The sequence below is a fragment of the Chlamydotis macqueenii genome, chromosome 22 (genome assembly GCF_036417535.1).
Source record: "Chlamydotis macqueenii isolate bChlMac1 chromosome 22, bChlMac1.mat, whole genome shotgun sequence".
NCBI lineage: Eukaryota > Metazoa > Chordata > Aves > Otidiformes > Otididae > Chlamydotis > Chlamydotis macqueenii.
In genome coordinates, this window is record NC_141577.1 from 955,364 (window position 1) to 975,237 (window position 19,874).

The window sequence follows — 19,874 nt, forward strand, 5'->3', positions numbered from 1 at the left end:
CAGGGTTGGGCTTTTATTGAGACACGAGTTGCCCCTTTGCATATAACTTCGCTAATTAAAATAGTCATCTCGGTTACCACAAAAAGGAACATAGAAAAGGGTATTTACACAGTCGGGGACCAAAATACAAATGCAAGCCGCGGTCACCCCCTCCCGGCACGGGACGCACCAGCACCGCGTGTAGCGCGGCGCAGAGGCACCGCCCCGCCAGCGAAAGGGGTGGGTTGTGCCTCGGGGCTGTAACGCTGCTCTCCCCGGGGCCGAGGGCTGGAGCCCACCTCTCCCGCTGCGGGGGGGTGGTGTCTGAGCACAAGGGAGCGGCTGGCACGGGCCCCAGCACCGCACACAGCCCAGTCCAGCCAGTGGCCCTGCTGCTGCGCCCTCGCCCCTGCAACGCGGCCAGACCGAAAATACAGACAGAGCGGCAAAGCCTGGAGCCGAGAGGCGGCTCGGAGGGAAGGTACAGCACCCCGAAACAACAGACCCACAGCCGCAGAGCGCGCTGGAGCTGGAGCATTCATTCAGCGGTGGCTTAGCAGTGCCCAGGGTTGTTCTCGGGCCTCCCCTGATCCTTTGCTCAAGGCTCCCTTGGGTCCTGAACACAACGGCAGGCTCTGCTTCTGCCCTCTGCCCCTACCCCAAGGCCAGAGGAGAAATAAACGGGAGCACCACGCTCGGCAGAAGATCATATATTGTTATCCAATTAAAAATACAGCAAAATTAAATACAGCAAAAAAATGCAAGAGTAAGGAGCCATTATTTTACAGCACAACACACACTGAAATGTTGCACAGTAACGTTAAAGCATCTGGGACTGTAACAAAACTTAGAGCACATGAGAGTCTGAGAACATTTTTCCACGACCTTCAAAACAACAACAGACCAAATAAACAAGGGACAGGTGTTCAGAAGGGTTTAAAGTTTAAAAAAAAAAAAAAAAAAAAAAAAAAAAAAAAAAAAAAAAAAAAGGAGAAAAAGAAAGATACCAACAGAAACCAGAAGCATACATGGATTTTTCTAGAGCCTCCAGGAGGGCTCTTCACAGCAAGGTTTCCCCCGGTCAGCGCGCACAGACAGCTCCACCGGTTTGGGATTTGGCAGCCACAGAAAGCCAGCAGCTGAGCTCCTCACAAGCCGCCACACACAACAGCATCCACTACCAGCACCTTTCCCACCTAGACAGCACAGTCCTAGGGCAGCAAATATGGCTTGCAACGGGAGAATCTCTCCCCTTTCCCACCCAGTCACGCCTCTGAGCGCTAAGAGAGGGGCCGTCTCCCTTGCCACACAACCCAAGTCCAACCAGCTCCATCTGCCTGCACCACCGCTGGGTATGTTTCCTTTCGAGGCAGACCGAACCCACAGGCAGAAACGTTCACCACGAGAAGGCTTCACATTTCAGAGCGAGTGCCTGGTTGCGCCCGGTGCCCGCGCTCTGCTGCGGCCTCAGCCAGCCCGCCTGAAACCACACACCTCATGCAGCTCCGGCTCCCGACCTCCCACGGCACCGGCACCCCGTTCCTCAGACACGGAGTGCAGCCGAGCGTTTGGAACTCCTGCTATGCAGTAGGCACACTTTAAAAAACAAACCACGTTCTGCTATTCACTTCCCTCCAACTCCACTCAGGTGGTTGCACGTTCAAAAACTAAAAAATTCTTGCTTCTTCCAAAGAGGGGGCAGAGGAAAACATAGACGGGAAAAGACAGGATTTAAGCACCAGCTTCCAAACTGGAAATAAATCCTTCCCAGTTCCACACAGAAAACAAGATAAAAGTATTCCTTCTTTCCACTAAAAGAGGCAAACCAATGCCTTCATTGAAATTTAAAAACTTAATTTCAGAGGCAGACAAAGCCCACTCTCTCTTAAAAAAAAAAAAGTTAAAATCTGACTTGGTGCACAGTAAAATTTCTCCCCAAACCCCTCGCAGTTTTATTCCCAGTAGCCAGCAGAAGACAACAGCAGCAGAGGAGTCTCCAGTGGCTCGTGGCATCCCTGCACAACAACAGGAGCATCTGTACAGAGCTACAGTAGCAGCAGGGAGCAGGTTGAGAGCCAAGAGTCTGTTAACAGAGTAGAGAGCAAAGCCTCAGGACCTGGAGCACTCGCCAAGGGATCGAGGAGCAGATGGGCCACCGGTCCTGCCTGTGCCGGAGGGTCAGGGGGCTCTGGGCCCAGCAGGTACCAGACCAGGAGGAAAGTCTCCCGTGATGCCCAGGGTCCCCTCAGATGGATTCCTGCCAGCTCCAGTCACAGACAGGCTGGCCCTGCTACTGGACTGGGAGAGCAGAGACTACTGGGAGCAATATAAATAATACCCACGGGATAGAGGGGCAAAATATTAATTAAAACAATTTTATAATTTATTAAGAGGTTAAATAGTAAATAGTCTCTGGATCTTCCACTCTCAGCAGGTGCCAAGACTTCACATTTTCTCATGGCGGGAGATTCTGTACACCCTTCCGACGGATGACAGAGCTAGAGAGAGGATCTTAAGGGCAGGGGGAAAAGAGCGGGCCTGGCTTGACACTGAGAAAGGGACCAGAATAAAAGATAAAATACTGTGCTGTCGTCTTGTGCAGATCGAAGCTTCCCCCAGCAGCTGCAGCCTCCAAAGGCTTCAGGGAACAGGGCTGTTTGGGTACCTTCTCCCCCTTCAGTGCCACTCCCCCGGCAGAGGGCAAGTCCCAGATCTGCACTGCAAGCTTATCTCCGAGAGAACCTGTTTTTGAAAGCCTTGATAGTCTTTGCCATCATGGGTGCAATTTCTGCAAAGGAAAAAAAAATAAAATGCCAAAATCAAACAAAAAACCCCACACATTAAAGCAGCAGTCACAGACAAGTCAAAGGCGCGGGCCTGGCGAAGCAGACGCGAGGCAGGTGTAACTCTGGGCTCTCTGATCACGGCCTCTCCTATTTTCAGGTCAGAGACTGAGGTTCTGCACCGCAAGAACACAGATCTCCGGTTAAGCTCTCCCTGTTCCCTTCCCAAGGAAGCTGCACTCCAATTTCATTGTTCCAAGCAGCTGGACAGACACAGAGAGCATGAGGGAACCGGCGGGGTTTCTGCCTCACGAGTGCCATTAGGACAGGCTGGTACAGTCAGCACTGAGCGGGCGGGTGAAGGGGTGGTTCCTTTGGCTTTTTCTTGTGCGAGAGTTTGAACAGCCCTTCCCCAAGCCTTCGGGAGAGGAGAGGGGCCACCAGCACCAGCCCTCCCGGCTAGCCTGGATCTCTCCCACAGCAGAAGCAGCAGATTCGCGTCTGCGCAGAGGAGGAGCTCTAGGAGCACAGGGGTGTCCTGAGGTTTGTACTTACTCTTCACTGGTGGTTTCCTGGGGTCGTAGGAGGAGAAGGTGCTACCTGAAGAGGAGGCAGAATGGGCACTGCTGGTGCTGGGCCCGTCATAGGACTGCTCCTCACTCACACGAGTGTGGCTTTTGCTAGACGTGTACAGGACTGGTTTTATTCTGCAACAGAGACGGGACAGACAGTAACAGTTTGACGCAGTTCTTCAGACACAAGCCACATCTGCTAACAGCAGCATGGCTGACACCACACAGAACCAGCAGCGACCGGGATCTCCACTCTTCCCAGCAAGAAAGAGGCTACTACAGCACCAAGTTCCACTGCAAAAGGACCTCCCAGACCACAGCGTCCTTTCCTGCCACGACGCAGAGCTTCAGGGGGAAGCTGGCAGGAGCCCACAGGAAAAGAGGCCCTGAACAGCAAGTGCTCCTGAGAAACACTCACTTGGTCTTCTCTGGCAGCAGAGGTCCTCCAGTTCCAAACTTCTCTTGTCTCCTTCGTACGTCCCGAGGGGGTTTTGCTGCAGAGTTCACAAACGCCATTTTGGCCACTCTACCTGCAGAAGGCCAGAGGCAAACGTTGCTTACTGTGAAGGAGGCTCCTCAGCGCTCTGTCTTATTACAGCGAGCTCCAGCCGCCTCCTCCCAGTCTGTCCATTCCAGAGCTCTGGTGAAAGCCTCCTCCCTGAAGTCTGAGCCTCCTGCAGTCCCAGCATGGGCTGTGAGAAGTCAGACTGATCACGTCAGCAGCTCCCATTACGTTCACCAGAAGAGCAGGAATGCTTCTCCCCACATCCTGGTTTTGTTTGACCCCAGCACAGAGAAGCCACTCCAGAGCAGGAGGTGCCCCTACGTGACCTGGCTGTAAAATATTGCTCTGTCTGGTCTGCGTCAAGACCACTATGGATGAACGCGAGAGCCTGCTAAGCCATTAAGCAAAGGCCACCACAGAAAGAACAGAGAGTTAAGCAACTCCTAAACGGACCAGATTGAAACCAGTCACTCCAGAAGGCCTTCCCCACACAGAGATATCCCTAGGCAGCATTCCCAGACCCGTCTCTGATCATTCAGCTCTACTTCACCTTTGGGTTTGTTGGCGTGAGCTGAGCCAATGTTCCGTGCCAGCATGAGCAGCCGCTGCTCGCGTGCATCGTGAAGTCGAAGGTACATCTCCCGCCAGGACTCAAATTCTTCTGGCTTCTCGTTCTTGAAGTCTCGGAGACAGTGATTGTGCCACAGTTGATCCGTATCCTCAATGAGGACCTGAAGCAAAGCCGGACACGTAAGCGGGGTCACTCCCCTCTCCCTCGGCACCAGCTCCTCCCCAGGCCCAAGCACTCACGTGATTACATTCCTCGATGCGGTACAGCTGCTCTGGGGTGCATCTCTCCAACACCGGCTCCAGCACCGAGAAAGGCACACCACCCACTTCATAGATTGCTAGAGAGAAGCAAGATGCACAGTTATTTATCCCGCTCCTTCCAGGCCAAGGAAAGGGCCTGACGCTCTGAAATGCGGTGGGAAAAACTGTCGCGCTGCACAACACTGCACAGGAGGAGCAGACGGAGAAAGGGACCGTAGGTGTCACAGCTCTAGTGAGTCATCAGGTTCCGGTACCTCCAAGTTAGAGAAGCCCCTGCGCAAGGCTCTGCTCACCACTATCGCCGGTGCTTTAGCACTCCCTGACAGCATGCTGGGTGCCTTCGGTGAGAACTGGCCCGTGCTAGCTAGCTTGCCTTGCGACCAGGGGCAACCACTGACGTGCCCCAAGCCAGACGCCGCGGGATATATACCCACGGGTTACCGAGCTTTCGGTGTCCCTGTACGGCACCAAGACTTTAGGGCAGAGGAGGACAGGCACTTACAGTCAATGTTGTTACTGAGGACCCTGATGCACTGCTGGTACAGAGACATCATCTTCGGGAGGTAGGCAGTTTTAGAGCCCGAATACACTTGCATCTTTGAATTCAAGCGGCGGCCTGTAAAACCCGCTTCGCTCTCTTCAACTGGCGAGGACACTGCTGCAAAGTGAAAGACATGGAGTAAGAAGGGAACAGAGAAAAGAAGAGCCCACCCTGATGAACGGCACAGGAGACACGAATCAGAGACAACCTAAAGGGAACCTGCAACCCACTTCAGGAAGGGCAAGTCCAAAGCCCAAGCCTCAGGGCGGCTCAGCAAAGGATCCTCCTCATTGCTGCCAGAGCACAAGGGAAAAAGAAAGCTACCTTCGTCTGAAACCTGGGCTGTGGGCATCAGAGGCAGGACACCAGACCCCAAGAGAAAGACCTGAAACCAGCCAGCATCCCGTCCCTCCCTCCAACAGCGGCTGGAGCCCATTTCAGACCTCTTCTCCTGCCCCACACACCTTTCCTTTTGGTCTGGGAGCACGTAATGGACTCGATCGAAGGGAGAGGGCGGTAGTTGGCCTGGATGGGCGGCAGTGGGATATCCGGCAGTGTTGGTACCACATCTAAAATTATCTGGAAGGAGAGGGGGTACATGCTGTCAATACAAAGAAACCAGAATTTGAGATCTGAATCGCTCTGTACCCTCCAGTAAGAGCCATCCACATCTTTAACATGCTAGGATCAGTGCTAAAGGCCTCTGGCAGGAACCTAAGTCAGATTAACAACGCAAAGAACTAGAGGAAAAAAACAGAAGAGAAAGCTGGCAGAAACATTCCCTCAGTCTCAGGCATTCATATACCTGTTCTGTGTCTCCTGCTCCCATTCTCCTGCAATAAGCTCCGCAGTGGGGGAGGACAGGGGAACCTCACAAACAGAGGGAAATCCACAGCTCTGACAGCAGGCACTAACTGCATGACTGGCAAAGCAGGATTTTAAAAGGCTGCTAAGATTATAAAAACACTTTTTCAAGAGCAAAGTGTTTCAAAGTTGAGTCAAAAGGTGAAGCAGTAAAGGCTTTACACGTTAGTCCCCAGTTATCTACACAACCCTGGCAGCCATGCGGTGATGAACATCTACAGAAACACTGCTTATTTGTCACGCTTTCACAGAACGAGGTCTCTTCTAGAGTAAGTTCTCCCATTTCTGGAGACCAACAGGTTTAGTTAACAAAACTGCCTACTGATACAGACCCAAAAGGTCAGTTCTAAAGGAGCAGAAAGGCTTGAGTGGAGAGACACAGGGCCGCTGCTAGCAGGTGGAGATGCACGGCATATTGGGCCAGGCTCTAACCTGACTCGCATCTAAAGACACTCTGTGTGCCTAACATATCTCCCACATCCAGTGCGTTTTCGCAGGAGTCTTTAGCTGCACGAGTCCTCTTTTCCTCTCCCCATTTTTGAATAAACGGCATTTAGCCTACTGCATTCTTCTTCCCCCTCCCTCTTCTCCTGCAGAGTTCCACTCTAACAGCACAGAGCCATGCCTGTGGCACAGGGAACACGTGGTGTCTCCCAGCAGGAGCCAGGAGCCACAGATCTAGATAGCAATGAGACACCGCGGGCACAGCCTGATGCAGAACACAGCCCAGCACCTCCAAGGGGAACACTAATCAGCCTCAGATGGCAGAGGGCCAGCAGCAGCTGAGCCCACCTTCTTTCTTCACATTCAGAGCCTTCCACACCTTACCCTCTTTGGTTTAGGAGACTCTGGGCGGTTCTTCTCTTCCTTTTTCTCACTTGTTCGCTTGCGGCTTGGACTTTTCCGACTTGAGCTTGAGCTGCTGGCACTGGCTTTGGATCCGTTCTGTTTGCTGTGCCCTTGGTCTTTCTCCACAGCTGACGCAGAGGGTTTGACCACTTTCTTTTTCTTTTTCTGGGGCTGGTCGTAGCTGAGGTATGACTCAAAGGACATTGTAGGTTGTTCAAATTCATCCTCCACTTCCCCCTCCCCAAAATTGGAGGAAGAGCCCATCGATTTTTTGTCCACATCAGAGACTTTGTGCTTCCGCTCTGAAGATTTTAAGCTCCCAGAAATCCCTTTTTCTTTTACCTTATTTGATGAGTCACCCTCAGCTTTCCGTTTCTCCCGCTCTGCATTAGAGGTCTCCAAGCTCAGCTTGGGCTTTTCCAGTTTGCTTTTTTCAGAGTCCCTATGCTTTTGCTTCTTAACATGGTTGTCCAAGGACTCTTCTGAGTTTGGCAGTATGTGCAACTTGTCCTTTCTGGAGGTGCTGCTTTCTCGGTTCTTCTCTTTCTTGGTGCCATCTGACATCCGCTGCTTCTCCTTGCTGCCACCTGCCATGGGGGCTTCTTGCAGCTGCTCTTTAAGAGAAGTCTTGTGCAACCTTTCTGGGCTGAAGGCAGAGGTCCTGTCCTCCCCTCTGCCATCCAGTCGCTGCTTCTTGTGGGAAGACTTGTGCTCTTTGCTTCGACTCATGTTCCCTGTGTCATAGAATTCACTGGGGTTCCTCTCCCGGCCTCCTCCCAGCTTCTCCTGAAAGCTGTGGCCTTTACTGGCTTTCCGATGAAATACTGTCGGCTCTTCCTGCTCCTCAGAGGCGTAAGGGTCTGTGTACATATCCTGAGGGCTCTCGCTTGGCTCAGGTGACACAGCTTGTCCATAGTCCGAGTACTCCTGATCTGAAGAGAGCACTGGGGAAGATCTGCCCCAACTCTTCCCCTCCTGGCTGCTATAGCCGTAAGTCTCGGGGGCTCTCTCAGGCCTGGGATACCTTTTGGACTTCTTTTCCCTATGATCTGGGCTACAGGCCTGGCTGCAAGATGGCTGGAAGGGTTCCGAATACTCCTGGTCATGTTCCTCATCCCCTCTGAGGGAGGCTTCTTGATGTCTCTTGCTCGAGCTGCTCCTCTCATAGTCCCGGTCTTCGGAATCTAGGTTATTTCTGAAGGGATTAAAACAAAAAAAACCAAAAAAAAAACAAAAACAAAAAAGACAAGAGAGTTAGGTTAAAACTTCCCATTATGAACAAAAAGAGAGACTCTCCCTTGGCCATGTGGATGGAAACCTCTCTTACAGAAGACTAAGGCTGTGTGTGGTAGTTTTCTGGCAAGAATAGCACTTGTTCTCTCAGGCAGAGCAAGATTTAGGGAACCAGAGTCTGCGTTTCTAGTGCAGGAATAGATTAAGCATTTTTATCAGGGCTAGAGACTTCACCGGGAAGCAGATACAGACACATACAGAGACTCCTCTGTGCCTACACACTCCTGGCTGTGTGGTGCCGATGGGAAACACGTCCCCCAGTAAAGCACGCAGAGATACCTCAGCCATCAAAATTACCATGAATAACCGGGTCTGTGTCACCTACGCAATCTCACTGCTGGGTTTAACACAGCTTTGTTACTGCAACGTGGCTGCTAGCATTAGCTTTCAGTTTCCATAGGACTTTGGTACGTAAAAGCCTTCTTTCAAAGCAAGCTGCTTCCTTTACTTGGGCCTAGAACTTCCTCTCTTCCTCCCTTAACACGGGAAGCAAGCTGCTTGCACCTCTTGCTTTACTAACGGCACTTCGCTGGCCTCTGCTCTTAAACTCTTCATCAAACTGCAAGTTCTTGACCCTACTTGGTCCCTATGTTCACGCAAAAAAGCGGCCGTCAGCAACCCAAGGCTCCGTGGCTAGGGCAGGCAGGAAGCTTATGGCAAAAGAAGGCAAAAACCCCATGCGGAGTCAGCACACTTGCGTTACAAGTTTTTCCAGAGCCTGCACTTCCCTGCCTTGGTCAGAGAAGTTTATCATCTCCCCTGTGAAAATACAACACAGCTTACCCAGACACCCACACAGCCTCACTCACCTGTCCGCCTCTTGGGCCACCGGCACCAGCTTCTTCCATCGGGCCACCAGATTCTTTGCAAAGTCTCCTACCAGCTCGTGTTTCCGTAAGCTGTTCACAGTCTTCCCGACGCCTGTCTCCTTCACAAGAGCACCAAGACATGAATTCATCTTAGCAAAACAGTCAGCAACCCACCTCTCCTAAACTTCCAACAAAGTGAATGAAGTTGAGCCGCTGCCTCTCGCTGCTAGGTGCAAATGAACTTCTTTCCCCTAACAGCACAGATAGATCGTGTTTTCAGTGACCATGGTATCGTTTACTACAGTTCTGCAAATCAAAGACAACCTAACTCTGCCTTAGTCAAACGTTAATTATTGTATTAATAACCCAAGTTAGTGTTTACCATGTCTGTTGGTAAGTTTGAAGACAGAAGTCACTAATAATTTTAAGGATTAGCACTTCCTAATTTCCGGCTGATCCAGCTGCTGCTAGCAACTGCTCTGACCCTGCTATCCCAGTCAAGCGTTAAGCTTTTGGAAGAACCGAGGATGACAAACTGTCCTCCACAGCCTCGCACTTGCTCTGACACACTCCCTCCCCATGCCTGGAATCTCTAGAACCTCATCACAATCGCGCCTGTGACACCAGGCGGTAGCAGGTGGCTGACGAAACGTGCCCCGTTCCAGGGAAAGCAGCATTTCCGCAGCAAACGGTTCTCCTGGGACTTGACAGACACAAAGAAAGCGTGAGAGATTTCACAGCTCTTACCACAAGAATGTCAACTGTGATGGGCAACTCAGACAGCCTCTTCAGACTCTTCAGCAGCTGCAGAGACAAGAAGGAAAGTGTTCAGACTTGTCATACTGAGCTCCATACTGCGATTAGAAAGGCAGGAAATTCTGCACTGCGTGAGAGCTTGTTAGAAAGACCCAAGTGGCAGACAGCTGCTGTCTGGCTCCAAATCACGCTCCTCAGAAGCTGAACACGATGCAAACTGTAAGTTATGACCACTTTGCCTATGAGGGCCCACTGGAGAATCTTGAAACGCCCTCAAGTATCAACGCTTTCTTAGAGGACTGCAACTTATCTTTGGCTTAAAGCATCAGGAACAGACACACACAACTCTGCTGCACAGCAGCTGGAGGAAGAAAGGACTCGGAAGCTTGTGACTCTCAGAAGGTGGTGCTGAGAATCACATCTCATTGGGAACGGTGGGGAGGAAGGGGAAAAAAAAAATTAAAAAAGAAAGAGTACTTTCTGGAGTTTCGCAAACTAGACACTGAGGGAAGGAAGATTTCTAGATGCTCTTAAAGACCTGGGAGGAACCCGTCTCTCCCCTGCAGCCCCTCCCCAGCCAGTGCTGCCGACAGCCTCTCTCCTCGCAGCTACGGCCTGTGCTAAGAAGGCAACTGATCCCTCTCAAAGCCACTGCCTCTTGCCCCACTCTTTTCTCTTCCTGTCACCGTACACCAGTGAAAAACATGTATTCACACGCATGCTGCCAAGCAGGGCCCTGCCAGCACGTACAGCTGTGCCGCAGGCCGTGGAGGGAAGGAGTCCTCTCCGCTTCCACCCCAGGAAGGGGCCGCAGGTGAAGGGCACCTCTGCCACCCAGGCGGTTTGAGGCATTGCTTCACTGAGAAGTGTAGTGACTTTAGTTCCAGGACACGGCAGCACACATCTGACAGCGCTGCTGCCCCTCACGGTGTTTCCCGCAGCTCGGCTATAGCAGCAGACCAGCCTCGTCAGCGTTCCCATTCTTATAGCCCTATACAGCCCAGGCTTTGTTCCGCGCTGCGCGCCGTACCAAGGGCTGGCCCCATGCACAAGACCTTCTCTTTCCAGCACTGTGCTCATGTGCGAATTAGCACGCTCTGCCTAAGCTATTCCAATCATCCCCACTTCCACCGGGCGGGGATCAGAGACGTTCCGATGTTTCCTCCCTTTGGAAGGAATTCGGTTCTTTTAACCTATTTGAAGAGTGCTTTCAGAGAGAAAATATTTCGACACAGAGACAAGGGTTCATCCTGCTTAAGCAGAATCATAGAATGGTTAGGGTTGGAAGGGACCTTCAAAGGTCATCTAGTCCAACCCCCCTGCAAGAAGCAGGGACATCCCTGACTAGGTCAGGTTGCTCAGAGCCTCATCCAGCCTGGCCTTGAACATTTCCAGGGATGGGGCCTCCACCACCTCTCTGGGCAACCTGTTCCAGTGTTCTATAACTCGCATCGTAAGCCCAGGACCGTTTCTGTTCCCCAGAAACCACTGCCCCATCTCCACGGGGCCATGACCAAGGTTTAGGTTCTCGTTTGTTTTAGAGAAACTCCAGTACCAACAGTACCAGTGTGTTCCAGCACTGCTGAGCTGGGATGCGCAGGGAGAAGCAATGGTTCTAGCTGTGCTGTAAGCCCCCGGTCCCTGCAACTCTAGGCTCAGCGTAGTGCAGAGTCCGCCCCGGGCTTCACGGGATCTGGAGCAGGCAACGTGCTCCACCACCCGCTTCTGCTGGTGGACGGGGAGTGGGGGGAAAAGCAGCCGCCAGCTGAGCTAAACATCCCAAAGTCCTTTCAGTTTCCAGAACCGCTGTTACTTTGCCAGCACTGCTGCTCGACAAGCTCCCAGGCAACCAAAGCCAGTGCCTAAGCGTCACTTTCCCAAGCTTCTGCACCTGCGCGGTCATTAGGAACGTTAACACAGTTTGAGTTCAGCAGACTTCCCGACCACGTAATAAAGATCTGCAAGTGACGCTGTCGGGAAAAGAGGCCTTTGTCAGCTGTGTCACCAGTAACGCACTTCTCTGAGATATCAAAAGCTGTGCTCACAGGCGCTGCCCAGGTGGCGTGCAGCCTGGCAGTATCCAGGTAGGGATATATTTGGGAGCTGGGTCCGTACAGCACGGCAAAACCTCGCTTTGCTCGCAAGCTCTGTGCGCCACAGGTCCACGTGCATGAGACACACCAAGTGAGACAACTCCGACGCAGAGAGGCCTAACAACTTGTATGACCCCGTACGTCCTACGGACACGAGCTGATGCAGTACATCCCACCGCCTTCGGCTGAAGCCAGCCAAGCAGACTCAAACGTGGCAGCTCAGTTCAGGAATAACCGAGATCCTACAAGTCCTGCGAGAAAAAGGCAGCCAGGTAGAAGAATGGAAACACAAGGCTTGCATCTTGCCAGACACCAGATGAAATGCATACAGGAAAGCTCTTCCAAAACACCCCCGCGTAGGGCAGGGTTTCCGTCAATCATCCACAAGACGCAAACCATAAAACCTTCGCTTAGCTCCAGGTTCAACAGAGTTTTGTTTAATATAGGTGCATTGTTTTCTTTTTCTAAAAGAAGCTGACAACAAACATTAACAGCAGATTACTACAGCACAGCCTGGCCCCATCCTCTCTTGGTCGTGTTTCCCTTACCCTCTCTCTTCCTGCAGTCCTGCAGCAGAGTCCGTATCTTCTGCAAAAAGACCATTTCCAAACCATTACAGCAGCGTCTAAAGCTTCACTCTTGCAGTTCTACGCCAGCAGCCTGATTTTCACCCCCAGAAATATTAATACTTAACACCTTTCGGCAAGGCAACATAGAGTCACACACAATGTGCTGGGCAAATATTCTCTCACGTTACTGATAAAACGTTTCAAAAGGACAAGGGAGGAAAACCAAAGACTGGAAACTGTGTAGCGTGCAAGTAGCACCCAGCAGTGCCCTGGGTCCTGTCCAGCTGTGGCTGGTACAGAACCGTAGCGGAAGGAGTTACGGCAGAAGAGCTGAAAGCCGTTTTCTGACGCAGGAAGGTGCTCAGGTGATGGACAGTCTATCAAATCAACGCAACGGCAACTCAATCCAAGCCTAGAAAGACTAACACCTCCAAAGACTCAGCTGCAAAACTATCAGAAATAAAGAGAGTACAGGTCGCAGGACCTCTGCTGGGGAAAGGAAGAGGTTTAAAGTCACTGTCCTAGCTAGTAACAGCTTGTGAACGCTTACTGCCCCTCCCTCCCCTTGGAGAACTGCACGCGATCAGGGAAAGAAACCACTTAACGCTGGAAGGTTACTGGAGAAAGAGCCAGCCTGCGCAAACAGTGCCCAAGAGGCACAGACAGCGATAGCCCCGAGCTGACACACGGCTCAGGAAACAGGAGCACCAGTTCCCCGCGCACAGCGTGCTGAGCCAAAACGGGAAGTCCCGTGCGTGCTCTCGGCACCAAGATCCCCTGGAACCGACTCCTCAGCAGCCCCTCAGCTCCATTTCGGGGCTCCACCACTCAAACCTTGCTCTGGTCTTCGCCGAGAGGGTGAGAAAAGGAACCAGACGACCCAGCGCTTCGCCCTCGGCTGGGTACTGGGTACAGGGGCCTCCGTTTCAAGGGTGAGTGCTCAAGCATTTCAGTATCCATCCTTCTTCATAAGCAGCGCGAGGTCTTAGAAAGCAACCGGCTCTGCAGATGTTTGCCTCAGTTAAACAAAGTTAGCCAAGCGCAGAGCGGCTGCACAGCCCTCACGGCCTTGGCCCTCACCTGAATTAAGTGAAACACGAACCAAACACCTGCAAACGCCACAGATGCTCCTGTGGAACAGGACGACCTAGAGAACGGGATACCCTGTGCGGTGAGCCTACACCTCAGCTCAACCCTGATTCCAAATTTCGGCTGGAAAAAAATGGCTCAGACCCCGGTGCCCAGCAGGAGAGCTGCTGTCAGCAACAGACGCTGCCGAATGTCACCGAACAGATTCAAGCACAAGGGCAGGTCAGGGCAGCACGCACCCGGCAGCCGCCCCGCGACAGCTGCTGCGGGCAGCAGATTTCGGCAGCCCACACGTTCCCTCGCGGAGAAGGGCGAGAGGCGTCAAGCAAGCTCCTCAAGGCCAGAGCGGGAATCCGCGCCAGGAGCCGAGTTAAACTCGACAGCCCCCCGCCCGGACCCCCCTCCCCAGCGCCGCGGCCCTGGCCCTGCCCGGCCCCGTGCCTCCCGCCGGGGCCGCGGCTCCTCCACCGCGAACACGTCACCAGGACAAGACTCTTCCGGCAAGTTCTCCCGTGGGCCGCCCGCCTCCCAAACCGCACCCCGCCGAGCGCGCCGCGGGGGGATCCGACCCACGGACCCCCGCACGCCGCAGCGGCGGGGCCTTGAGACCGGCCCCGGCTGGCGGCGGCACGGGGGCTCGCACCGGGGACACCCCCCCCCGCCCCGGGCCTGCCCCGCTGCCGCGGCTCGGAGGCGGTGGGCCGCTCGCCTCGTCCCACGGACCGCGGCCTCGGACGGGCAGGAAACTTCGGGAGGGGAGCGGGCGGAGGACAGGGCAGGGCAGGCCCGGCTCGGCCCGACCCCGCTCCCCGTGCCCCTCGCGGGGTGGCCCGGGCCCCCCCGACCCCAGGCCCTGCCGCGCCGTCCCCGCCGGGGAAGGGGAGCCCCGGGCGCGCCGCCGCCCCCGTCACCTTCTTGGGCTCCGAGCTGCCCGCCAGCCGCGATTGCAGCTTGCCCACAACTTCCAGCACCGACTCCGCCATTTTTAATGCTGGAGAGGCCGCGGCGGCGGAAGCGGCTTCACCGCCCGCTCGTCACACAGCGCTGCCCCACCGCCGCCGCCATCTTGGCTACGGGCAGGAAGCGGAAGCGGCGCGGCAGTTGCCCCGGCCGGTAGCGGCCATGGCGGTTGTGGGCAGAGCTCGGCCAGTGCCATCTTGGGGCCTGGCAGCGGCGGCGGGCAGCGCCATCTTGAGTGCTGGCAGGGCGCTGCCGCGGGAGCGCAGCGGGCAGCGGTGCCGCCTCCGGCCCCACCGGGGTCAGGATCTTCCCGGAGGCAAATGCCGCTTCATACCTATTCGCATTGCCTCCCAGCGGCTACGCTGTTGGGAGTGAGAGGAAAGTAAGTTTTGAGATTAGTTCGTGGCCAAAGGCAAACTGAGCAGGGCCGCAGCCGCGCAGGCCGGGGGCTCCCAGCTGCCGTCCCCTCTGCTCGCTCAGGAGAGCGGGGAGGCCATCAGCAGGGCGATGTGCCCCCAGCTCATCCCCGGATGCCCTGGTGAACCCCTCTGGGGTGCAGCCAGGCCTTTGGCTGCTCCTCCTTGCCTCTCCCTTGGCAGTGGCCGGGTCATCACGCCCGGCCTTTGGTTTGCTGCCTTCTGGCGCTGGCTGCGCCGGTGCCCTTGGCCGGAGCAGCGCTACCTGAATCCAGCCCTTTCCGTGTCCGTCGGGGCTCGGCTGAGGGCGGCTGTCCTCGCATCACCCCAAAAGCCGTCTGTAAATGTAGAAGTGATAGGAGCAGTCAGCTGGCTGGGAGGGGAGAGGAGGGAGGAAGATGTTGTGTCGGGGAAGTTGAGGGTCTCTTCTCTCAACTTGCAGAGCCCCGTGCTGGTCAGAGCTTCCCCTTGGACCAACCGGTCTTAACAGCAAGGTAAGGAGCAGACCCAGCCTGTAGATGAGTCATGGAGAACCCGGGCTCGCCTAGCAGGGTTTGCAGAGACCTTGCGTGGGGCACGGGAACCGCTGAATGGTGGAAATAATGGCAATAATGGCATGGGGAAAGACTTTGGGTTTTTTTCCTAAAATGAGGCTGGAAGAATTATTGGGAGCAAAATAGTGCCCAGAGCTGTAGTGTCCGGGTAGTTTTCCAAGCCAGCTTGGTGTTTGCTGTGGCTCAGACCCTGCTTGAACCCAGGGCTGGGGACACCAGCAGGTAAAGGAGAGGGACTGTCTATTTGATTAGATATTAAAGAAAACAAGCCTGCCACCACTTTCTGAAGACACAGTATCACCCAGCGTAGGTCCTGCTTTGCCGTTAGCCCAGTAATACGGTGCAGGGCTGAGATTAGCAGCACTGAAAGGATGTGAGGACAACTGCTGTCTTTTAACAGAAGTGTAAACAGCTAGAAAAAAGCCCCGTCTTCCTTCTTTTCTGTCTGGGCTTTTTGAAGTCTCTTCAAATCATTCCAGCTCCTGAGATTAATCCAGCAGCCAGGATTAATCTGTAGGAAAAATACCCTTTTCAAGTCACTGCAGTGGTGTTTCGATCAGAAGCAGCAATGATGTCCCATTTTCAGTTTACTGCAGGTGGTAAAGGCCGCTCAGCCCTCCTGCAGCCAGACCCTGGAATAACACGAGCACGAGCTTCAGATCTGAGTCTGTCAAAGGTGCCCGGGGGGGACAGGCAGGGTCCCCCACACATCGGTATGAGCCTAAGCCTTCTCCTGGCTCCATTTCACTTGTAGGAAGCGTAATGTGGTTAGAAGATCTCTGTTTTATCCCAGAACAACTTCCGCCCTTTGACTGCTGAGTGAGGCGGACAGGAAATGGAGAAAGCCAGCTGCGTTGCTGGGCTTTCCAGGAGTTAAGGCGGCTTTCGGAGATTAGCTCGCCTCCACGGGGCTGGGATGGTGCTGGGCTCCACACCACGTGCACAGGAGCTGCTGAGTGCTGGCGTCACCTCTCTAAAATGAGGCAGTTACATATTTTTCGGTTAAAAAAAAGGCCAAAATGAAGGCAGTCTGGGGAGCAGAAGGGATAGGGCAGATCCTGTGGGATCTGACACCCAGGTCACTGCTTTCCCAAGCCAAACCCTCCTGCCCTGGCAGGCTGCAGACCGCGGCCTGGCACCCATCGTGCTGGGACCGATCTCAGCGTGGGTGCAGCAGGATGGCCACCTCCCTCCAGGACGGGTCCTGCTTCTCTTCGGGTTTGTGGGGCAGCAAGGAGGTTTTTGCCGTATCGTATCTCAGAGAGGTACAGGTCTGATCCCTTGAGGAATCTGGAGAGAAGGCCTGGAAAAAGATTTTCATTTCCTGGGAAATTCCAATATTTAACCTATATTGTCACTTTGAATCCAGCTGAAACCCCAAAAGCGCTAATTTTCCTGGGGAACGGACAGCCTGAACAACATGCATGTTTGGAAACATCAATGCGTTGTAGCTATGAACGGGTAACGTGTAGTTCCTTTTCGCAGTCCTGAGCCGGGCGTCAGGAACGGTTCCAGATCCATAGCATTTGCATCCCAGTTTGAGAAGGACTGACGCCCGCTCCAGGATGTGACTGTGAGATAGATGGAGTCTTCTAATGCCCCCCTTCTTCTTTGCCCGGAGCTAAATACAAGCTGGTTACTCAGTTCCAAGAAACCCGGTCTTTGTGGCCAAGCGCAATAAACAGTACCCAGCCGGGTGAGAGAGCGCGGCAGCAGCTATTTCTGGCCGGCAGATCTGTTCCCTCACATATTGGCTGCTCTGGGCTCTGTCGGAGGAGCTGAGGTCACTGCTGGGTTCCAGACTGGAGTTTGAAGCTGGAATTTGGGAACATTCAAGAGCTGGGTTTTTGTTGTTGTTGTTGTTTTTCCCTCTTTCACCTGCACTCTGAACGGGTACCCCCAAAGGGCAGCTGGCCCCACTGGTTGCCCAGCAGTGCCTCACCGTGCCCAAGGGGCTGAAGGGGAAATGACCACCCTTCTCTCTACGGTCCTGCAGCGCTGGGTTCATCTCACCTTGCTGCTGTCTGGAACCTCTGTCAGAGCTGCTGGGACTTGATCCACCACATCTGACGCGCGCTTGCGTTGGTGAAGCACGCCCCGCGACCCTTGATGCCTTTAACGCAGCTCAGCGGGCTGCGGGCCTTGGGAGGCAGTTTCCGTGCTTCGCTTGGCCTGACCTAAAGAGTATGTGAGTCAGTGGGAGTTTGTCCGTGGCTTAACTGAATATCCGAAAGAGCAGAAAGATGCCTGTGCCTCTGCTGCAAGGCTTCTCACCTCTCCTTTCTCGCCAGGTCCCGTTCTGATCCTGCCGAGATGGCACCCAAAAAGAAAACCCCTAAGAAACCCAAGGTGGATGAAGAGGATGCATCCGCCACCCTGGTGGCGGTGGAAGATGCTTTGCTAGATGTCCAACACTTCAGTTACTTGAATAGTTTGTACGACAGCGACCCCAATGGCTTCCAGTGCAGAGCCGCGGAGGTTGAAGCGCCGGACCATGGAGCCAGCCTTCTGGAGGGGACGAACCAGATGCGCCAGAAGCGGTTCCTCTGCGATCTCACCATTGCCACCAAAACAAAGTCCTTCGAGGTGCATAAACTCGTCCTGGCTTCCTGCAGCGAGTACTTCCACCGCCTGCTGCAGAGGGACCCTCAGCTGCAGCGGGTGGAGCTCCGCGACGTGTCCCCACTGGGCCTCACCGCTGTCATCACCTCGCCTACACGGGGAAGCTGAGCCTCTCGCTGTGCACCGTCGGCAGCACCACCACCGCGGCCACCCAGCTGCACGTGCCTGCACTGCTGAACATGTGCAGCGACTTCCTTCTTCAGGAGATGGCCGTGGAGAGCTGCGTGTACATCGCCAACGTCTCGGCCACCTACGGCCTCAGCCCGGTGAAAGACGCCGCCCGGAAATTCATCCGGGAAAACTTCCTGGAGTTCTCCAAGACCGACCAGTTCATGAAACTCGCCTTTGATCAGATCAATGAGCTGCTGATGGATGATGGCCTGCAGATACCCAGTGAGGTTGCAGCCTTCCAGGTCGCTGTCAGGTGGCTGCAGTTTGACCCGAAACGGGTCTGGTACGCTGCTGTCCTCCTGGGCAACATTCGCTTCGGCACAATCTCAGCTGCAGACTTGGTCAACCACGTGCAACCTGTGCCACGCGTGATGCAAGACCCACAGTGCCACAGGCTCCTCGTGGATGCTATGAGTTACCACCTGCTCCCCCACCAGCAAAACATCCTTCAGTCTCGGAGAACCAGGATTCGGGGAGGCCAGAGGGTGCTTGTCACGGCTGGGGGTCGCCCAGCTTTGACCGAGAAGGCTCTTAGCAGAGCTGTCAGCTACAGGGATGCAGAGGGAAACTGGAACAAGCTGACGGAGATGCCAGCAAAAAGTTTTAACCAGTGCGTGGTGGTGATGGATGGATTCATCTACATTGCGGGTGGCCAAGACCAAAACGATACCAGGAACCGGGCCGAGCATGCTGTCAGCAGCCTGAGCAGGTAAGACCGGCGCCGCCCGGGCCGCGCGACCCTGGGGAGGGGTTCAGAGCTGTGCCCTGTGTGCCTGTGCCCCAGCAGCCCCCGCGGGGCAGGGACAGGCGTGCCAGAAAGGTTCCAGCAGTAAGCAGGAGGTGGGGCTGGCCTCTGGATAAAGCTTCCAGGGAGAGACGAACGCGGCAAGGCCCGGCACAGTGCTGGGCTGCGAGACGCGAGGCCTGGTAATCCACTTCAGGGATTTGGTCTGCGTGACCTTGGCCTGGGCTTCCCCGGGGGCTTTGGCGCCTGGGTGGGGTAGCTGGATGGGGAGACGCTCTGTTTGGAGTCACTGCAAAGTCTCAAACGCTCTTGTTCCATCATGGCAAGTTCTGGGCTCTAGGAGAGCGTCTCCATCCCGCAGCTTACGCAGGGATTGCTCAAGCAGGGCAGACACGGAAGCAAGCAGGACAGAAGAGCTTTTCTCCTCCGCCTGCGACGCTGTATCACAGTGTGCGTTGGAAAAAAAGGAAAAAAAAAGAGAAAACCAAACTAGAATAATGCAGGAGAAATTCTGCTGTAGGAGTAGCATTGTGAGACACTGAAAACAACGGTATTGGTGTTAGGTACAAGGAAGCGACAGGTCTGTAACAGATCCTGTTCTCGCGTAGCATTTGTTCAAGGGAAGCACATTTAATACTCACTGAGGCTGCACGCCTTCAGACCAGGAGTGAAGTGACTTCTGATAGCAAGGAGAACCCCTGGAGCAGCTCACCTAGATTTCTTGCTCTTCCAAGCGCCGTGCTCTAGCTCAGGCAGAGGAAAGCGGGGATGTGCCCGAGGATGCTGCGAGACTCCAGATCTGAGGCAAAGGGCACCCTGAGGAGGTGTCAGCGGGAACAGAAGCCCTTCACATCTGCGCCACGAGCGGTGGCG

The 19,874-nt window shown here is 54.4% G+C and overlaps 1 protein-coding gene and 1 pseudogene across 4 annotated transcripts; one reads left to right on the forward strand and one right to left on the reverse strand.

The window, feature by feature from the left end:
- Positions 1 to 674: 674 nt before the first annotated feature.
- Positions 675 to 14,582, reverse strand: ELOA (elongin A). 3 transcript variants are annotated; one of them, XM_086764899.1, is made up of 11 exons: positions 14,445 to 14,582; positions 9,774 to 9,830; positions 9,027 to 9,145; positions 6,904 to 8,119; positions 5,676 to 5,790; positions 5,173 to 5,328; positions 4,650 to 4,747; positions 4,390 to 4,570; positions 3,753 to 3,864; positions 3,318 to 3,469; positions 675 to 2,767 (listed from the first exon to the last, which is right to left on the reverse strand). In XM_086764899.1, the coding sequence occupies exons 1-11, from the start codon at positions 14,514 to 14,516 to the stop codon at positions 2,706 to 2,708; spliced, it is 2,340 nt and encodes a 779-aa protein (XP_086621025.1). In that variant the 5' UTR covers positions 14,517 to 14,582; the 3' UTR covers positions 675 to 2,705. The 3 variants fall into 3 exon arrangements, with proteins under 3 accessions (XP_086621025.1, XP_086621023.1, XP_086621024.1); XM_086764897.1 differs by having other exon boundaries at positions 9,027 to 9,142; positions 14,445 to 14,579; XM_086764898.1 differs by having other exon boundaries at positions 5,173 to 5,325; positions 14,445 to 14,579.
- A 470-nt stretch (positions 14,583 to 15,052) lies between these two features.
- Positions 15,053 to 18,969, forward strand: LOC104483369 (kelch-like protein 31 pseudogene; annotated as a pseudogene). The gene is made up of 3 exons (XR_015260885.1): positions 15,053 to 15,255; positions 15,352 to 15,403; positions 16,949 to 18,969. The product of XR_015260885.1 is annotated as a kelch-like protein 31 pseudogene (transcript).
- Positions 18,970 to 19,874: the final 905 nt, after the last annotated feature.

Coding starts and splice junctions, on each gene's coding strand:
- ELOA (XM_086764899.1), bottom strand. CDS start 14,516: ATGGCGGAGTCGGTGCTGGAAGTTGTGGGCAAGCTGCAATCGCGGCTG. Junction 4,748..5,172: donor CCTCAGTAACAACATTGACT/GTAAGTGCCTGT, acceptor GCTTCTCTCTAG/CAATCTATGAAGTGGGTGGT. Junction 3,865..4,389: donor TCACGCCAACAAACCCAAAG/GTGAAGTAGAGC, acceptor GGCCTTCTGCAG/GTAGAGTGGCCAAAATGGCG.